The 21529-nt window shown below is 35.7% G+C and overlaps 1 protein-coding gene and 1 long non-coding RNA gene across 4 annotated transcripts in view; one reads left to right on the top strand and one right to left on the bottom strand.

Annotated features, from left to right (window-relative positions):
* MTPN (myotrophin) overlaps positions 1–21529 on the top strand; it is a 61993-nt gene that overhangs the window by 19485 nt on the left and 20979 nt on the right. The window contains exons 2-3 of the mRNA XM_079932266.1: positions 17594–17707; positions 18548–18631. Coding sequence (XP_079788392.1) covers positions 17594–17707; positions 18548–18631 — 198 coding nt within the window. The remainder of the gene's footprint in view (positions 1–17593; positions 17708–18547; positions 18632–21529) is intronic.
* Positions 17579–21529, bottom strand: part of LOC307191929 — a 38087-nt gene continuing 34136 nt past the window's right edge. The window contains exons 3-5 of one of the 3 annotated variants that reach the window (XR_013829903.1): positions 20136–20263; positions 19161–19384; positions 17579–17686 (exon numbers count right to left, since the gene is read on the bottom strand). This is a non-coding gene — a long non-coding RNA (uncharacterized lncRNA). Of the gene's footprint in view, positions 17687–19160; positions 20264–21529 lie in introns of all 3 variants that reach the window. The other 2 variants (XR_013829904.1, XR_013829902.1) reach the window with 2 other exon arrangements.

Raw genomic sequence — 21529 nt, 5'->3', positions numbered from 1 at the left:
TCCCTCTTCCCACTGGTAACCATTAGTTTGTTCTCTGTGTCTGTAAGTGTGCTTCTCTTTTGTTATATTCACTAGTTTGTTGTATTTTTTAGATTCCACATATAAGTGATATAGAGTATTTGTCTTTTTCTGTCTGACTTATTTTACTTAGCATAATGCCCTCCCAAGTCTATCCATGTTGCTGCAGATGGCAAAATTTCAGTCTTTTTTATGGCTGTGTAGTATTCTATTGTGTGTGTGTGTGTGTGTGTGTGTGTGTGTGTGTGTACACATACATACCACATCTTCTTTATCCATTCATCTGTCAATGGACATTTAGGTTGTTTACATGTCTTGGCTATTGTAAATAGTGCTGCTATGAACATTGGGGTACATGCGTCTTTTCAAATTAGTGTACTTGGGTTTTTTTGGATATATACCCAGGAGTGGAATTGCTGGGTTATGTGGTAGTTCTGTTTTTATTGAGAAACCTCCATACTGTTTTCCATGGTGGCTACACCAATTTACATTCCCACCAACAGTGTACGAGGGTTCCCTTTTTTCCACATCCTCACCAACATTTGTTATTTACATTCTTTTTGATGATAGCCATTCTGACAGGTGTGAGGTGCTATCTCCTAGTGGTTTTGATTTGCATTTCCCTGATGATTAGTGGTGTTTAGCATCTTTTCATGTGCCTGTTGGCCATCTGCATTTCCTCTTCGGAAAAATGTCTATTCGGTTCTTCTGCCCCTTTTTTAATTGGGTCGGGGTTTTTCTTTGTTTTGTTTTTTTTTAATGTTGAGTTGTGTACAACACTATTTTTGTCAGTCGTTTTCTTGATATTCAGATAAAAATTCATGACTGACGTCTACATTTTTAAAAATGTAAACTGAACATCTTTTTCCCATTTACTTTTCTTTGCCTTTAATTCTACTTTGTCATATATTAATATTACTCTTCTTAGGGTTTTTTTTGTTCTTTTTTGTTTTTTTTTTGTTTTTGCGGTACGCGGCCCTCTCACTGTTGTGGCCTCTCCCATTGCGGAGCACAGGCTCCGGACTCACAGGCTCAGCAGCCATGGCTCACGGGCCTAGCCGCTTTGCAGCATGTGGGATCTTCCCAGACCGGGGCACGAACCCGTGTTCTCTGCATCGGCAGGCGGACTCTCAACCACTGAGCCAGCAGGGAAGCCCCTGTTCTTAGTTTTTTAGATATATGTGCTTGATGTATTTTTGCCCATTCTTTTATAATTTTCTCATATTACTTTGTTTCTTAGGTGTGTTGCTCAGTAACAGCTTCTAGTTGGATTTTTTGTTTGCTTTTCTTTTTGTTGTCATTTAACAAAATTCAAAACAAAATGAACATGAACAAAATTCATTCTTTATCTTTGATAGATAAACCTATTCACATTTATTGATATAACTGATCAATTTATTTAAACTTTATGCTTTTTAGACTTTGAATTCACTTTGTTTAAACTTGCTTTCATTTTGCCTTTTTTAGCTGTCAGAATTTATTTTCTTCTTTTTCTTCCAAAAAGTTACTAGAACTTAAATTTATCGGAAAAAAAAAATGTTTAGGTCTAGATTTTGCTAAGCAGTAGCCTTTGATTTTAGTTTTTCAAAACAATAATATCGATCTTGCTTTAATCTATTATAAAAATAATGCATGCTCAGTTTTAAAAAATGTAATACTACTAAAATAAGAAAGTATGAATATCCTCATAATCCTTTTCTCTAAAGGTAACTACTAATAAATTTGTTGTGTGTATTCTCTGAAATTTTATGGTTATGTATAAGCATATTTTTCTAAGTTTTGAAATAAACAGGATCGTACCTGCTTTACTGACTCAATAGCATGGTAATCTTGCATTTCAACAATACAGAACTTGTATGAGTTACCTTCTCTGTGCCTTAGTTTCCTTGTACAAGAACAGTAGTACTAGCTTCCTAAGGCTTTTGTGATAATTAAGTGAATTAATACCTGAAAAGTACTTGTAACAGTGCCTGGCACATGGTAAGCATTCAAGGAGTATAAGCCACTCTTCATTTTCATTTTGAACAATTCCGCATAGTATTTCATGGAGGTTATGCCATCGTTTATTTAAAAGCTTCCCATGTACAGCATTTAGTTGTCAGTGTGTCACTTAATAAGACCTTGTGTCTGAGAATCTAGTAGGCTTTTTATTTCCTCACCTCCTTTCTACTTTATATAAATGTGTGATTGTTTATACTTGTTAAATTGTATATCTACTCTCTCAAGACTTATTTTTTAATCATATATGCTTAAGTAAAGGCTCATTTAATTTTACTTTTCATTATTAATTCTTTTATGCCAGAATTCCCCATTCTTGTGTTCTAATTTTGAATTCCTCTCTTTTGTTTCACTGGAGCAGCAGTTCTCAAAGTATTGTAGATCTCCAGGGGCCCCAGAGACCTTTTCAAGAGATCCATGAGGTCAAAACTCTTTTCATAATACTATTAAGACTTTATTTTCTCTTTTGATTGTGATCATAATTTTACTGATGGTGCAAAAGCAAAGGCAAGTAAAACTGCTGTGTGAATCAAGACAGTGGCACCAAACTGTATAACTGCTAGTCATTGTGAACTTTACCTACACACGTGTAGTTAAAAAATATCCCCTTGATGAAGATTAATAATAATTCACTTCTACTAAATCTTGATTGTGGAGTACACTTCTTTAGTATTCTATGTGAAGAAATGGGAAGTGTTCATAAAGTACTTCTACATTCGTTGGGGTTGCAGCTTGCTTGCACTAGCTCCTTTTTTTATGAAACACCATTAAAAAAAAAATCCACTGACAAATTATAAATTCAGCTATTCAGACTTGGGTATTTGGCAGATATTGTCTTGAAGATGAATTTAGTGAGACTGTCAGTTCAAGGAAAACAGCTGATAATTTTTATTGCCAAAGACAAAATTCAAGCTTTAAGAGAAAATTCAAATTTGGAACATTTATATCTGCCATTTTGAGTTTGACAGCTTCCCAGTATTTAAAGACTTTTCCAATGAGATCTGAAATGATATCATTGAATGTGATGTTTTGATATTGTATAAAGAAATTTGTCAACATTTGGAAGATCTGCATAGCTCAGTAAACCAATATATTCTAAATTACCAATGCATGAGGTTACAGAATCATGCTGCATGGATAAAAGAGCTATTCAAAGTGTAAGTAGATGGATGGATTTTAATGTAACAGAGTATGTTACATTAAATACATTTAATGTATTTATGAGTATGAATAAATACATTAAATAAATAAATACAGAATATGTTACATTTTAATGTAACAGAGTATGAAGTTTGTTGATACAATTTCAGATTCCACATTGTAAATAACCTTTAACAAACTGCCACTTGTTGAGTTTTTAATACAGTGTCAAAGAAGAATATCCATAATTGACCTAAAAGACTTAAAATTTTTTTTACTTGTTCAACTACATATCTGTGGGAGGCCAAATTTTCTTCATATATTTCAGCCAAAACAGTATGTCAAAACAAATTGAATGTGGAAGCAGATATGAGAATTCAGTTGTCTTCTATTGAAGCGAACATTTAAAAAATTTACCAAAAAAATTGGGTTGGCCAGAAAGTTCATTCAGTTTTAAGTAAAAATGAAAGACATATTTTTCATTTTCTCAAAGAACTTTATTGAACAACGTGTTCGCTAACCAAACGAACTTTTTGGCCAACCCAATATAATACAGTGCCATCCTCCTCAGTTTTGGGGTGGGGGAAGTATAGTTATTTTTTATTAAAATTTCATTTGTTAACATGTAATGTCTTTTGTTATTTCTAAACGAATTAATAAACAGTTAAAAGGCTTTCTAATTTCAAATTTGATCAGTACTTGTAAATATAACCCATATTTTTTTAAAAAAGAAAACCCTAGGATCCTGAGACTAAAATGTTGGAGAATTACTGCACTAGAAGTCTAAGGTTTGCCTCATGTTTGCCTCCCTCTCAGGGGAGCACGGGTGACATACCTGCTGATTTGCTGATACCCAAGACTGCCTTTACACATGAATATTGATTTGCATAATTTATTCTTTCCAAACTGCAAATCAGAAATTCTCAACCTTCTGCCTACGTCCAACACCTCACACATTTCCCATTAGTATAAGTGTCAGTAACTCTCCTCAGGGGATTATACCTGATACCCAAGCCTCCTCCAGATATCATTATTGTAGATAGTTTCTCCCTCTTCTTTAGAATTCAGTGTTGTAGGGAGGTCAAAAATAAGAGATCAGGCTAATTTAATTTTCTTTCCTGTTAATGTATTTTTTACTTTTTATTTTATTTTTATAAAACAGAAATTGTAAAGCTGTATTAATGGAGGAGATCTATTCAATTTTGTCTGTAATCTAATGAGCTTTTATGATCTGTAGGCTCAGGTCTTTCTTGAGCTCAAAAAAAATTTACTTTTATAACTAGTTCGGTTCCCTTTGTTCTGGTTCTGTATTATTTATAGGTTTGAACTTTAATTATACCAATCATCTTTTTCAAATTTTTTTTTCTTTGTTTATCAGCTCCGTATTATGGGAAATTTTCTTAAGCTTGTTCTCAATTCTTTATTTAATTAAATTTTCTTAATTTGAGTAGGGCTGCCCAACTCTACTGACTTTGGTGCAGATTTTAATTTTGCAATTGCAATTTCAGTTTCCTTACTATATTTTACTTTCTCAGCCAGCTTCCTTTTCTTATCAGCTGGCATCTCAGTTGTTCACTTTGTATGTTTGCCTGTTTTCTTTTTAAAATACCTTTTTCATAGAAACTGTATCTTTTGGATTCCATTTTGGTAACTCTGTAAGTGCTTTCTAAAATTGTTGAGTTTTCAGTATGATATTCCTTTTCTTTTGCTATATGATTAGTTTTCATACATCCCCATATTGTTTTTCTTCTGGTAGTTCCTTTTTTTTTTTGGCCACGCCATGCAGCGTGTGGAATCTTAGTTCCTCGACCAGGGATTAACACCCCCCCCCCCCCCCCCCCCGCAGTGGAAGTGCAGAGTGTTAACCACTGGACTGCCAGGGAAGTCCCAGTTACTCACCTATTAAAGAGGGAAAGCTATCCAGATTCAGGGTTGTGAACAGATAGGATGTGAGGATTGCTTCTGACCATACTTATCACCTGCGTATGTGCTAGAAGAATTCTAGTTTGGGGTGCCTTTGTTGGCCTGATGTGAGATCTTTTATACTCTCTATTGCCTGCTTCTAATACACTATGTAAAAAATTCTGTCTTAAGGCAGGAATGTGCCTATGTCTCTCTGACTCTGTCTCTGCTTAAGATGATCCTTTGTGGGTGGAGAAATAGTGGGTCACTTTTTTTCCCTCTGACGGGAGCAGACCCTGCAGCTAAAATGAATATGCAAGTAATTGGCCAATACGCTTGGTTTTCTGAGCTTTCTAGGGTAGTCTTTTTCTGTCTGTTTTCACAGAAGTTAGGACAGGCATATCAGGGAATGTTTCCTTCAGGATATATTACTTATACTAGAGTTCAGTTTGCTTTCCTTTTAAGTCTGTGAACATAAAATTCAGATGATGTCAGAACTTCCACACATTTAGTATTAGCATTAGGGTTTAATGTGTTCCTATTGGGTTTAATTTATTTAAAAGCATGAAAATTCTGTTTAATTTTTGAGCTAAAATTAATTGATGGCAGACTCACCCAAATTTCATAAGAATAATATCAACAGGTCCTACTTTCCATGAATTTCACCATTTTATGTTCTCCAAATTCAGCATAATTTAATTCTGTACTTCACATTTTAGCATCTTGATCCAGTCATTTATTAGTTTCCGTAGCAAAGCAAGGCATAGGAATGACTGTTAGTGTTTTTACAAAGCATATAATCAACCCATAACCCCTTTCCCCACTCACCAAGGTAAAGTGGTAAGACTTTATTTTCTCTTTTGTGACCTGATTTCAGACATGTTAAAAATACAGGAAAATGTGTGCTTTGGAATTCATGAAATATGATATTGTTATGTTCTATAAAATAAGAACTTTAATATTTTAGGGTATTTGGTATTAACCTACATGTCCAGAATTAGGAGAATATTTAAGTAAACTGGCACATCTATTTTACAGAATATTATGTGGCTTTCAAAAATGATAGCAAGATATTTCATATATTAAATAATAGTGTGATTATAACTTTTTCAAGCAGCTACTTTCATAGAAAAAAGTAAACAGGTACAGCAAGGTAGTAATAATGGTCATATTTTGGATCGCAGGATTCACTAGAAGAAACATCTCTTATTTTTCAAATTTTATTTATTGATCATGTTACTTTTTAAGTGTGTGTGTATGTTAGTAGTAGGGTTGTTTGTAACACTTACAAAGAGATCACTTAGACCTTAAGTCCTGCCATAATAATTTCCATTTTTGCAGTTCCTAGACTGTTAGATAAAGGAACTCTCAAGCATTTCATTGAAATTTGGATGTTTTAATGGTATGCTTGGGGGCATATGGGAAAGGATAGTTAGATGAGAGTGTGATGAACTAGATTTAAGACTGTTTGAACAGTAGTACCCAAATACACTACCTATCTCTTTATGTAGCAAACTGAAGGAAGTTTCCTGACACTGGTGGGGCTCATTCCCTAGACTTTTCTTACTTAATTTTAATGTCTTTAGGTGACCATCATGAAGATAGGTGAGATGCAGCTGGAGGGAGGGGCAGATGAGGACTAACAAATTCCTTTTAATAAGACTCTAGAAAGAACTTGGCAGCCTGGAAAAATAAGACGATCATTTTAAGATGCAATTTAGTAGCAGTTAATATAATGGCCCTCCATATATACTCAAAAAGTCAGTAATCCAAGTTCAGGATAACAGCAAGTCATATAGAAAAGATTTCATTTTAGTTACTGTGTCATCTGACTGCTAAACAATTAATAATCTAACATGCAAATAGGGACTCCTTGTTCCATGTGTCCCCAGAGGATAGGATCAGAACCTGTAAACAGTGAATTTTCCAGCATTTAAATAAGGAATAGACTGATTTGTAAGGTCTTGAATTGCCTTTCATTAGAGAGATTCAGTTATGTGTTGGGCATGCACAAGCAGGAATTCAAACGCAATATGGGTGGTTGAATTAGATAACAGAATCCTTTCCAACAAGGAGATTATGTGGCTTTCAGACACTCTTAACAATGTTTTTTAAATACATACCTCTTTATATTTGTTTTGTATATGTATATGTTTTGGTAAACAACAGGTTACATAATATGACAAAGATGGTATAAATGATTACACTAATTCTTTAAATTGGACTTTTATGCACAAGTCACCCACAGACATTGTAGACAATATATATAAATAAGTAAAGCATTGTCCTTTCTTTAACGGAGTTACATCATTGAAATACCTAATTAAATAAACGTAAATGTAGTAAGAGACATATAAATAAGAACTATGAGGATTAAAAGGAGGGAATTTTATATCAAGAGTATAGTGGGCAGGGGAGTATCAGGTAAAAGTTTTAGAGAGAAAATAGATCTTGAAGGGTAAGTGGAATCTCATTACACCAAGACATGAGTGGAAGTGGGGTGACTATGCCAAAGAAAGGCAACATCATGAAGTTTTCCAGATGTGGGAAAGCACATCTCGTGTGTTGGGAGCGCAGTGTTTCAGAATAAAAAAGCCAGAGTAGTAAGTTGGTGTTGAATTGAGGATGAGTATCATGGTGAGGATTTTCTATTCAACAAAAGGGAGCAGTTGAAATTTTTTTGCATGAGGAAGAGGTGTGATCAGTGTTACTCTTTAGGAACTTTAATTTACTTGGTTTACATTTGTTGAATTGTTGAAGGTGGAAAAATTGAGTGGAAAACTATTCAAATGAGAACTATTGAGGCCTCTAATAATAATAATAATATTGGTTGACATTTTTTGAGTGCTTACTGTACAGGTACATTATGTTATTTCATTGAAGCCTCAAAACAGCACTGTATATAGTAGATGCTTTCCAAATGAGCACCTCTTGGATTTCCAGTTGGCCTATGAGAATTAACATACACCATAATATATCAATTAATTTCTCCAGGCACCATTCTCGCATATGCATACCTCCACACTCTCCAAATCAGTAGACACCCTGTTGAATACTGTTATTTCTTAATTTAGCATTTTATACTATGCTATTATAATCAGCAATCAAAACAAATTTTTATTGAGGTTTAAAAATACCATATTTGGAATTATGGTAGAAATGAAAAGTGTAAGATGCAGTTTCTGACCCCTAAGAACCTTTAAAGTCTAATTAACAACACAAGATAAAAATACATGAAAAACTAAATGGCAGTAAAAGATGAATTGCCCACACACTAAGGTATTGAACATTCTGTTCATTAAGGCTCTTCTTTATTTTGTAGTACTCAACTAAATGGCATTCATTTATTTGCCTGCTAGCTTCCAAAGAAGGCAGCAAATTCTTTGAGTCAGAGCTGGGCCTTTCTATTTTATCCCAAGCAAGTAGCACAGTAGCAAGTAGGCTCGTTAAGTATTTGTTGAATTAAATTAATTGTAAATAGTGTATCTTTTTCAAATACTGTATTTCATCAGTTTTAGATCCATGCCTACTTTTGTTAGTAAAACAACTCAAAGTAATAATAGATTTGAAAGAAAAAAATTTTTAACTTTGAAATGTATGTATATATTTTTTACATTGTTCATGTTGTTGTATTAAATCTTCTTGCTTGATCCAACTTTTGTGGAAAGTTAAATATACCTACTGTAGCAGCCATTTTCTGCATCCAGTCTCTTAAACTACTTTGTTTTCATGGCCAGAAGTACAGAAACACCTATTTCTCTGGTCTAGAATATAAGGGGGGGCGGGGGGAACAATTGTTCCCAGATGCATTTAACCGTAAAAGTAAGCTAACTATAAGACTTTAGAGGTCATCTCCTCCAACCACAGATTTTTCAGTGAGGAAACTAAGGTCTTCCAAGCTTCTTACTTCCCCATTGTGGGCAGTAGCAGAGGTAACTTAGAGCCGAGGGCTTCTGTTTGGTGTTCTTTCCACCATTTAATACTACTTCTCTTCATAAAGTAGAAAACTAGGCAGTGAACGTTAGAGGAAGGGGTTCCTAACCTCTCAGGGGTCATGGCCCCCTTTAGACTCTTTACCTAGAAAATTTTATGCACACACAAAGAATTAGTAAGCTTTTTGAAAGTCTGTTCACTGATTGCCTGGTGGTCTGTAGATCTCAAGAGGAAAGGTACACAAATTAGCATACTATATTCATGGCATCAGAAATAGATGAGACTGAATTAAATTGTACTGTGCTCTTCAATAGTCAGCTCATGGTCTTCCAAGGAGTTACTCTAAGCCATAGAGTACACATGGCCCAAATTCCTGAAGCATCCTTGGGCAAAACCCATAGCAGTAGCTATGGGTTTTGAGCTGTGGCTTTTATATTAAAACAAACAGAACATACATATGTATATATGATACATGCATATTTGTGCAGATATATTTGAATGAATTTTTAATTTGTTTAGGATTCTACTTTCAGACTCAGAGAAGCATATATTTTCTATCCTTTGCTGTTTGGAGTACTTCAGTGAAAAAGTTTGAGAAGTACCGGGTAGAGAGTTAGTAGGGTAGGTTATTTTATATTTTTGTGAGTGTATTAGGTAGGTAGATAGATAGATAATAGATAGATAGATAATAGATAGATAGAAATTCATACATATTTTGTTAAATTAGTTAATAGTGAAGAGTAAAGTTCTTGTGGGCAGAGACCCACAATTCTACTTTCTTGTACCCTTAGCATGCCTAGCACAAGGCTAGGAACATGGTTTCTCAGTAAATGCTACTTGATTTATTGATATTAAAGATAGAACTAGATCACTGTACCAATATATTTCTAGTCAGATAAGAGAATTTATCAGTATAGCTGAGGCTCATGGTTATTTAGAGCAGTGGTACTTGAGACGTAAAAAAAACATGACCAGCTTTCTCAAATGCCAATAATGTCATTATTGAGGAGCATCAGGAATCAACACATCCTAAAGCATTCATTCATGGTCACTATAGTGGTTCTGGATAGAGTATATTAATTTAAACTACTCAGCAGAAAATATCATGGAACAGTATTATTTCATATATCCAATATTACATATATGTTATATATACATACGTAACATCTGGAATATGTCATATTTAGAAAAAAATAGCATCAAAACGACTTTCTTGGTACAAGAAAAATATGGTAAAAAGTACAATTTTAATGTAATAAAAATCTGTTGTATATTTAACAACCAACAGGCTTCATAGTGCAATGACAGGAAGGAGATTAAAATGAAACTGGTTAAATTATTCTTGCTAAAAAGGGAAAGGTGAAGCTAGACAAGCCTGGATGTGGTGACAAGTTAGATTTGTCAGCCTGCTTTACTTGAACTGCATATGGCAAATAGAAGCTGTGTGCAGAGTTACTTGTCACCTGCCTGGTTATTTACACCCATATCATGGTGAGAATTTATTGCTGCCCAACTCTGTGACAGTGATATTACTGCATGATGATGTCTTTAAAAACACATAAACTTTGTCACTAAGGAAATCCCCCCAAATTCTGTAATCAAGGTATTCCTATAAAGATACTATTACAAGACTATAAGGCTAACCAATTTTTAGCAACTGTTTGAATTATAAATATATGATAATCTGAATTCATAACCAGGATTTCAAAAATTTGTTTTAAACATCTAGTAGAAGTGGACAAGTCAGAAGAGGAAACAACGAAGGAATAGAGAGCAGGAGGAAAACTACAATAATGTGGTGTCCCTGAAATCAAGGGAAGAGAGAGTGTTTAAAAAAGGAAGGAGTGATCAACTTTATCACTGTTGGGAGGTCAATTAAGGTGAGGACTAAGATAACCTTTGCATTTTGCAACGTGGAGGTCTTTGATCTCAGCAAAAATGGCTATGGTGTAGTATTGAGGGTGGAAGCCAGATTAAAACAAGAAGTAAGAAACTGGAGATAGCAAATACAGACAATGCTTTTGGCAAGTTCAGCCGTGAAAGGGAGGAAAGAGAATAGTAACTAAAAGGTGAATATCACGTCTAAGGATAGTTTTTTTTTTTCTTTAATTTTTTTTGCGTCTAAGGATAGTTTTTCGTGTTGCTGTTTGCGTTTTTAGCCGAAGAGTTGAGAATGGCATATTCTGATGAGAAGGAGCCAGTACAGCAGGAGAGGTTGAAAACACAGGCAAGAAAAGGGATAAATAAAGAAATAAGTTTAAGAAAACAAGAAAGGATGATATCCAAAACTTAGGTGAGGGATTGGCTTTAGATAGGAAAGGATTTGTCAGTTGCAGGAAGGTGTGGTAGAGAGAAGCTCGGGAGGAAGTTCATGTCCGAAGACAGTTTTCTGTTTGAAGAAGGATATGAGGTTATCTGCTGAGAATAAAAAAGAAGCAGGAGCCTTATAAAAAAATGAAAGAGATTTAAAATAGCCGCTGTGGAAGGTAGAAAAGCAAGATAAAAAGGAACATGGTAAGATTGTCATGTAATGCTAAGGGACCTGTTGAAATTGTGCATCTCTCTCTTCTATCCCCAGAATCTGGGAGACAAAATTAGGGTTAAATTTTTCTCTGTAGCTGGTAATGTTTCATGAAGTTAGAATGAAGATTACAGAATAGGTGTCTAACATCCTCTCTTCTGATGTAACTCACTAATGCCAAGGGTGAGGAGAAAGGAACTAGATAGAGCACTATCTTCCTTCCCTATTTCACCACCACTACTGAAGTTACCACCCATCCAGACTGCTGGAAAGCTGGTGAAATTGTCATTCAAACCCCTACATCAGTAAACATACCACTGATCTCAAGTAACTGCTGCTGTTACTGGATAACTAATGCATTATCAGTATTTGCTTGAAATAGAAGATGACTTACTTCCAAGTCTTTTGCTTCAGCAATTTCACCATTTGTTCAGTCTAAAAGCTTCTATCATGTAAAATTTAGTATGTGTCAGAAGGTATACTAGGCACTGGAGCTGCAAAAGTAAATAATAGTGACATGATACCTGACCTGTGTTCACAGAGGATACAGACAGAGGCAGGTTAAGTAGAATGTGACAGGGAAATACAAGGTGCTTTGGGCACCCCTGTGAAGGTCGTATGACTCAAAGTTGCAGTAGTTAAAAGATGACTTTCCAGAGGAAGTTTGATTAAAGCTTGATTCTAAAGAATTAGTAGGAATTAACTGAACAAAGGACAGTGGGGAGGAGTGCTGTGAGAATTAAAGCTGGAAAGGTAATCACTGGATATAGATCACTCCAAGTCTTGTAAACCGTGTTTAATTGTTTAGACCTATTCTCTAGGAGCAATGCGTGGTCTTCAGAGTACTTTTAAAAGGGGAATAATGTGACCACATTTTGTGTTTAGCAAGATCCCTGTAGCTGCAGAGTAAAGGATGGAGTAGGCATAATGGGGCTGGAAGTTGGGGGTGCCGAGTAAGAGGTTTTTTCCAGCAATCCAGACAATTGTTTTGACCTCTAAAGCCCACCCAGCTAGTAGGAGTCGTATGGATCCACTCTTATCCCACTTAAAAACTTCTTGTTCCGTGTAGTTTGTTGGTTACAGAAGTCAGGAGCTTCTCATTCAGCACTAACAATGAAGGAACTTGACCTCAAATAGCTTTTGCTCTTTAAGTCTCCCATGAAGGTACTGTTACTCATTCCTACACCTATTCTACCTCAAATATTGATTTGTTAGCATCTCATTTTACAAGAATTAGAGCCACAGAGACTTGATTTAGGAAAATCTATGTTACTGAGGTGTAATTGAAATGCAAGAAACTGCAGATATTTAAAGAGTGCAATTTGATAAGTTTTGACACGTATACAATCATGAAACCATCACCATAGTCCAGATAATGACTAGATTTCATTACCCTCAAGTGCCCCTTCATAGTCCCTCCCTTCTGTTACCCCCAAATAAGCAACCACTAATCTGCTTTCTATCAGTATATATGTTTGCATATTTTATAATTTTATGCCAATACCATGCTTTCTTGATTACTGCAGTTTTTAATAATTCTTGAAATCAGGTAGTGTTAGCTCTCCAAATTGTTCTTTCTTTTCAAAGTTGTTTTGGCTGTTATAGATTGTTTGTATTTCCATGTGAAATTTAGGGTCAGTTTGTCACTTTCTTTTTAAAATTTTTAATTTATTATTTTTGGCTACGTTGGGTCTTCGTTGCTGTGCACAGGCTTTCTCTAGTTGCGGAGAGCGGGGCTACTCTTTGTTGTGGTGCGCGGGCTTCTCACTGCCGTGGCTTCTCTTGTTGCGGAGCACGGGCTCTAGGCGCGCAGGCTTCAGTAGTTGTGGCATGCGCGCTCAGTAGTTGTGGCTCACGGGCTCTAGAGCGCAGGCTCAGTAGTTGTGGCACATGGGCTTAGTTGCTCCGCGGCATGTGGGATCTTCCCGGACCAGGGCTCGAACCCGTGTCCCCTGCATTGGCAGGTGGATTCTTAACCACTGTGCCACCAAGGAAGTCCTGTCAATTTCTTTTTAAAAAGCCTGCTAAAGTTTTAACTGGTATTGCATTGACTCTATACATCAATCTGTGGAAAATTGACATCTTTACAGTAATGAGTCTCCCAATCCATGAACATGCTGTGTATCTCTCCATTTATTTATTTAGATCCTCTAATTTCTCTTCAACAGTGTTTGGTAGTTTTCAGTATATAGATATTGTACATTTTTGTTAGACTTACTAAGTATTTCATAAATTTGTATGCTATTGTAAATAATATTGGTTTTGATTTGCAATTATTAATTTTGCAATTATTAATTGCTAGTGCTATACAAAAATGCAGTTGATTTGGTATATTGATCTTTTGTCCTTCAGCATTGCTAAAATTACTTATTAGTTCTAGTAACTCTTTGGTAGATTCCATTGGACTTTCTGCATAGACAATCACACCATCTGCAAATAAAGACAGTTATACTGCTTCCTTTTCAAAAGAGATGGGGTTTGTTTGTTTGTTCCCTGTTGCACTGGTTAGAACCTCCAGCACAGTGTGGAATAGAAGGTAGAAACTGACATCTTGTCTTGTTCCTGATTTTAGGAGAAAAGCATTCAATCTGTCACAAATTAAGTATGATGTTAATTGTACTTTTTTTTGTAGAAGCCCCTTATTAGGCCAGGGAAGTGTCCTCCTTTTCCTAGTTTACTGAGTTTTTATCAGTAAAGGATGTTGGATTTTGTCATACTTTTTGAGATGATTATATGATTTTTCTTTGTTTAGATGTTAAAATAGTGAATTATGTTGACTGACTTTTTCAAATATTCAACCAACCTTGTATTCCTGGGGTAAACACTACTTGGTCATGGTCTATTATTAAACTTTCTATATATTGTTGGATTCAGTTTGCTCAAATTTTGTTTAGAATTTGTGTTCGTGAGGGACATTAGCCTGTGGTGTTCTTTTCTTGTAAGTCTTTGTCTCGTTTTAGAATCAGAGTAATGCTCACCCCATAGAATGAGTTTGGGTGCTTTCTGTTTTCTGGAAGAGCATGTAGAATTGGTATTACTTTTTTTTTCCTTAAATGTTTGGTAAAAATTTACCAGTGTAGCCACCTGGGGCATGGGAGTTTCTTTGTGGGAAGATAGTCTGTGAGGTCTAATATTAGCACTTTCTGTCATTTTTTTTCCTGATCATTCTGACTAGAGATTTATCAGTTATATTGATCTCAGAGAATCAGATTTGATTTCTATTATTTTCCTGTTTTCATTTCATTGATTTCTGCTTATTTTGAATTTAATTTTTTAATAGACTTTATTTTCTAGAGCATTTTTAGGTTCATAGCAAAACTGAGCAAGGTACAGAGATTTCCATATGTCATTTCTCCCCCTATTTTTTTTTTTTTTTTTTTTTTTTGCGGTACACGGGCCTTTCACTGTTGTGGCCTCTCCTGTTGCGGAGCACAGGCTCCAGACGCGCAGGCTCAGTGGCCATGGCTCACGGGCCCAGCTGCTCCGCAGCATGTGGGATCTTCCCGGACCGGGGCACGAACCCGTGTTCCCTGCATCGGCAGGCGGACTCTTAACCACTGCGCCACCAGGGAAGCCCTCCCCCTAGTTTCTTAAGGTAGAAGTACAAAGATCGTTAATTTGAGGCCTTTCTACTTTTCCAATACAGGCATTTAGTACTATAAATTTCTCAGTAAGTACTGCTTTTGCAAAGGCCTGCAGAAGAAAATCCTTTCTTTCCTGTCATTCACACAAAGCCTTTCCAGTATTGTCACTTTGGTCTGCTAAAATAAGAATTGTAAAGCAGCATCTGCAGGGATAAAGGAGAAAGTTTAAACTCACAACAGTTCCTTTTCATATGCATTTTGCATGCTTGTACTAAGTAAGGAAGGAAGATAGATAGTGCATATTTTGACTCAGGAAAATATCTTTTTTTTTTCTCTCTCTGCGGTACGCGGGCCTCCCACCGTTGTGGCCTCTCCTGTCGCGGAGCACAGGCTCCGGACACGCAGGCTCAGCGGCCATGGCTCACGGGCCCAGCTGCTCCGCGGCATGTGGGATCCTCCCTGACCGGGGCACGAACCCGTGTCCCCCGCATTGGCAGGTGGACTCTCAACCACTGCACCACCAGGGAAACCCAGGAAAATACCTTTTTGACAAAGCTATCTTGTTGAATACTTACTGCAGTTATTTCTTTACTTTGTTTCACTGAAAGGCCTATCCAGTTAATCCTCTCCAGTTAATCCTCTCCAGTTAATGTAAATAATGGAAAAGAAATAATAATGAAAGGAAAACTAGTTTTATCCAAATCATTTGAAGGAGTACCTCTTTGCCTCAAAGCCTCACATTTCTACAGTTGTGAATAAAGACTAAGGTGGTACCCCAAGTCACCCTTACGTTTAAATTTGTTTCTGAATATAAAGTATATTGTAATAAATCATATCTTTGTATTTCAGCCATTATGCAGAAACCTGCATTAACCTAATTTTGGATAATCTTTTAGAACCAGTATAAACCAACATTAGGAATGCACAGCAATAATACTTAACCTCTATTAAACATATTACCCTGTGAGGTAGTGTGTTAGATACTTTACATGGATTATCTCATTTGATGATACACTAACACCCCCCCCCCTCCCGTGAGGTTTATTTTTAGTCCCATTTTACAGATAAGAAAACAAAGATTTAGAAAGTAACTAGTCTAAGGTCCTACAACTGACTGGTAGAATTGGAGCTCTAACCCAGCCTTCGTTGATCTTAAGTATGTTATACACCTTTCTTCTATATTCATATACTTTATAAGAGGCCCTATTTTACTGTAAATATCACATGTTGACTTGAATAAGCAACCCATTAGAAGTTACTTCTGTGAATTACTCAAGTACTCTTAACAGAAAAGGGTTGTTTTATTATTAATTCAAAAGAGGACAATTATTTTTGATGAAATTCTTGATCCTCCACAGAGACAATATATTTGAAATATACATCTGGCCTGGAACTCGGGAACACTGTGTAATTTCGTTTCCTGACTTAAAGCTCTGATGCCTCCACTGATTGTTGTGACAGGCACGTGATCTCACCTCTTGGAATGCTTTTTTTTTTTTTTTTTTTATTTAAGTACCAGCCCTTGAACAATAAGTAAGATAATATAGCTCACTCTGATACTTACTGGAGGATGTAAAACCCTGGAGTTAAACTTTTTCCTTAACGGAAAAAAAAAATACCTCTATATATTTAAAGATTTCAAATTGTTGTTTGAATTTAATAACTTCATTGTTTGAAAAACTGATGCATTATCTTTATAGTGACCCTTAACATTAAAAAGAAAAGACTGAGTAATGGATTTCATTCAGAATTTGAGTATATCTCATATGTACATAGGTAACTTATAATAATAGCTAATCATATTTCTATTAATATTAGCTATAATATCTTAAGTGCTCTACATGGATCATTTAGTTTAACCCTCACCACAACTCCATTAGATGTAGGTATTGTTATCGTCATTATGTTTAGTCATGTGATTATTTGATTAAAATCTGCCTCCCACACTGGATGGTAAGCTCCGTGCAGTCAGCAGCCATTTCTGATTTTGCTCACTATTGTCCCCTGTGTGCACAGAGCCGGCCATACAATAGCGCTTAAATGCTGAATGAATGAAATGAATTCTTAATAGCTAATACTCATTACCTTGTGATGATGTCTGCCTCCATCAAAGTAGTGATGCTTTCTCTGAAGTATTAAAATACATGTCATATGATCTGTGTAAAATCTAAGTATTTGAACTCATCAGTCTTTGGTGGCCACATCTTGACATCGTGCTGATTGAACTCCTTAGAAATAGAGCACAATAATAGATTTCATTACATTTAGCATTTTTTTATTGTTTTCAGCTTGACTAATCATGATTTGAATTGCTGTCATGCTGTGTGCTATTTGTACAGAATTTAAAGTTCTTGGTTACTTATTTCACGTTGCAAGAAATGTAATTCTTTCATGAAACTCTTGCAGCTTTAAGAAAGTAAAAATAGCAGGTGCCTCAGTTCCCTTCTTCAGTCTACCATCCTTATGAATATTGTTTTCATTTGGCTTCTTTTATAAGGGAGAAGACGTCAACCGGACACTAGAAGGTGGAAGGAAGCCTCTTCATTATGCAGCAGATTGTGGGCAGCTTGAAATCCTGGAATTTCTGCTGCTGAAAGGAGCAGATATTAATGTATGTAAAGAACACTGTCATTCTCGAAAAAATTCTTGTATGCTTTTGGGTAATTGTTTTCTGTAGATTTATAAAATAGTTACTGGTGGAAACCTCATATGAAGTAAGAATATAGTCTGAAATTATACCAAATTTCTGTAACTTAGAAATACATAGTTGTGATTTTTTTAAAATAAGCAGAACAAGTTGATTTTTTTTTAACTGATAAAACTGGGGGGTAGATGTTTCAAGTTCTAAAGCAATGTGAGAGTTAGCACTATCTGTAGGTGGCAAATAGCTATCACCCAATGGAGCATAGGGCTCTGCAGTCATGAGAAATCTAAACTGGATTTTTGGACAAAAGTCAGACAGCAGTCATCTCTTGACTCTTGCCTTTTGTAGCTGTTGCATTTCAGAGTTTTAGAAAAATGTTTAAGTAACCATGACAGCAAGTGAGATGAACTTTTCACATCTCAGGGGATACCATGTCACGTGGCCCAATTGTGGCAGTCTTTTACCTCTTCATTGGCTATGTTCCACCCCTCTTGAGATTCCCTTCCTGCACCACATTGGCACGTCTACAGTAATGCGGAGTTGAGGCTCAGAGAGGTTAAGTAATTAGTCATGCAGTAAGTGGCAGAGCCCAGATTTGAGATGGGGTCAAAGCCCTGCTCCATCTGTTTCACTAGGCTGACTCCCAAGGAGAAACTGCGTGTGGGCTTGGGCCTCTAGCAGCTCCTAAGAGGCTAAAAATGGGTAAACACCGATTTTGAAATATTTATGAGCATTCCCTAATTAGATCTAGAAGGAAGGAATAAATGAAAAATGGATGAGGTGATCTATATCTTTATTATTTCATAGGCTCCAGATAAACATCATATTACACCTCTTCTGTCTGCCGTCTATGAAGGTCATGTTTCCTGTGTGAAATTGCTTCTGTCAAAGGTGAGGTCAATTGCTGATTTTTATTGCTTTTTCCATTACTATGTAACTGTTTAAGCTAAGTATTTGGTTGTTAATTTACTTAAATTTTGTGTGGCATCAGGGACAGAAAAACTAGAGGTAATATCCAAAATTGAGGCCTAGAGCAATGTTGCTCAAAACAGCTGGTCCACAAGCTGTTTGTTACCAGTTCATGGTGGGTAAAGAGGTTGGGCTAGAAAATAAGTCAACACAGTCTCTCCTTCATCAAGAATATCTTGCTATTTAAAAAAAGTTAGCCAAACTAGGCATTGTAGTTAATAATCAGTAATATAGAAAATGTTGTCCCATGCTAGTAACAGTTTGCAGACTGGTACCATATTCACATACCACGCTTTGAGTAACGCTGGTTTGAAATTTGTATAAACTTCATTTTCTGTAGTACGTACTGAGCAAGATTATTAGAGGCAGATTGCTGTAAGGGCTCTCCAAGTCATCTGGTTTCTTGATGTGATTGAGATCATGGTAAATTTGTAGTTTTCCAGTGTTTTACCTTTGCTATTACAAGCTCTTAGATGAAGTTCAATGTCCAGCCTCAGAAATTAACCAGTCAGTTGCAGCCATTCTAGGTGTATAAGATGGGACCTGCAAATCTTGGAAGACAAGAAATCTTCATAAAATAAGGCACCAGTATCAATCCCAAGGTTATCATTTATGGCCATAATCTGGAAAGTGCTGTTCATAACATTTCATTTGGAATTTTAAAAATAAGCCCTGCTAAAAGAAGAATTAGAAATTAAATGAGTAAATGTATATGAAGCATTTTGCCACAGTATCTGACACATAATAAGTACTCAATAAATAGTAGCTCTTATTACCTCTACGACTAAAGAGGATTTTATGCTTCATAGATTGAACTTCAGTAAGATTTGGAGAACATTGAGAAAGTAGCACATTTGTCGCAACATTTCACTTTTCAAAGATACTGTCTGAAAGCAGTTAATTCAGGTCCTCTAAAACTAGGGGGTTTACCCATACCTTCATGTTAAACACAACTACCGGATTCCTTTAAATGTGTGGTGGTGGTGGTTTTTGAAAAACCACCGGGGGAGGGGTTGGGAGGTTTTGGCATATGGCAACAGGAGTTTTTCCATATTATACACCGTACTGATATGAAAAGCCAAAATAAAGGGGGATATTATTCTTTGCCACTGTAATGGATCCAGGATCTGTGGTAGGATGTACTCACAAAGATTTCCAGCCACTGTCTTTCTCCTTACTGTCTATTCCTCCACAACACCCATGAAAAGATTAAAAAGTACCTTTGAAAACTACTGGATAATTTCATCCCTGGGGGAATATTTTTGCATATTATGTTAAAAACTCGTTGTCGAAGGCTACAGATATAAATTTACATTTCATGAAAGATTTTTATAATTTCAGTATTTTGTTGGTTAGGACCCTGTATTGCAAGTAACTAAACCCGGCTCACACAGGCTTAAGCATTAAAGAGATCGTGTTGACTCACATAGGTCTACAGTCGAGGCACAGCTTGTCCATGGGCATAAGTCACGTGACCAGCATCTGACTTCTCTTTTGGATATTTCTCAGCTCTTCCTCAGTGTTGACTTAATTCCCTTGGCCTCAATCTATCTGCTAAGTGTAGAGCAAAAGAAACAGTTAATACTGTATTATTGATATATTTGAAAGTTGCTAATAGGGTAGATCTTTAAAGTTCTCATCAAAGGAAAACAATTTTTAAACTATGTGAAGTGATATTAATTAAACTTATTGTGGTAATCATTTCACAGTATATAAACATATCAAATCATTATGTTGTATACCTTAAACTAATAGTATTATATGTCAGCTATATCAATTACAAATTACAAACAAGAAATGAATGGTTCCTTCCTTCCCCTTCTTTCTCCCTCTTTCCCTGACCTTTTCTATCTAGCCAAGGGTTTTCTTCTCTGAAAATAAAAAACTCCATGGGATCCTTTTTAGCTTAGGGCTCTGGTCATTTACTAAATGAAATGCCCCTAAGCAAGCTCCTCCCTCCTAGCCAGATCTCAAACTGTAGGTCAGAGCTGTATTTCTTTCTGATAAGCTTCTCTTTCCTCCTAGGACAAACAGAACAAGATGTAATTATTCTTATGATAGAGCCAAAACCGTTGTTCCATATTTCTTATTCCCAAAACATGATGCTCTAGGTGACCGAGACCTTGTGGCTATAAGATTCCACTGTTAAGATAGAATCTTCTACATAAAATAAGTTCATGAAAAGCTGGCTTGATTTGAATGTACATTAGGCCCCTGATATGTTATCCCAGAAGGGTCTTTATAAATATGTGCTGTGTTGCTGAATTACTGGTTATAAGTTGAGTTTCCTGACTTTTAAGTCGTTTTTTAATTTTACTTGTGCCCATAATATTCTTTCATTTGTGTCTGATCCTTAATTTTTATAGCTAAACAAGTGACATTCAGAGATGGCTGTATTGATGGCAGACCATTTGTAACCATGTAGAGCTGTTATTGATTTTAGATGAAAGGTTTTTTTTTTTACCTTTTTGAAAGCAACATAAAATTTAGTTCTTTTTTCAAAATTAATTACTTCAATTTTATTTTTGCATAAGCTCCTTTAATGTGTACCCTATAGTTCTGTTAACCAAATTTTTGAGGGGGGAAACTGTGCTCTTTAAAAAATCCTTAATTGCTAAAATAAGGCTATTCCAGTGCACTTTTTTAAAGTGCAGTCAATGTTTGTATTATGAAATCTGGTTTATTCTGTCTTTTATCAAAAGTAGAATCTTTATCAATTACTATTGTATGTAGTTTAGAAGTTTTCCACATTCATTGACATCTCTAATGTACAACTGATCCGTGAACAGCAAAGGTTTGTATTGAACCAGTCCACTTACA

This window comes from Stenella coeruleoalba (genome assembly GCF_951394435.1).
Source record: "Stenella coeruleoalba genome assembly, chromosome: 9".
NCBI lineage: Eukaryota > Metazoa > Chordata > Mammalia > Artiodactyla > Delphinidae > Stenella > Stenella coeruleoalba.
This window is presented reverse-complemented; position numbering and strand designations above follow the sequence as displayed.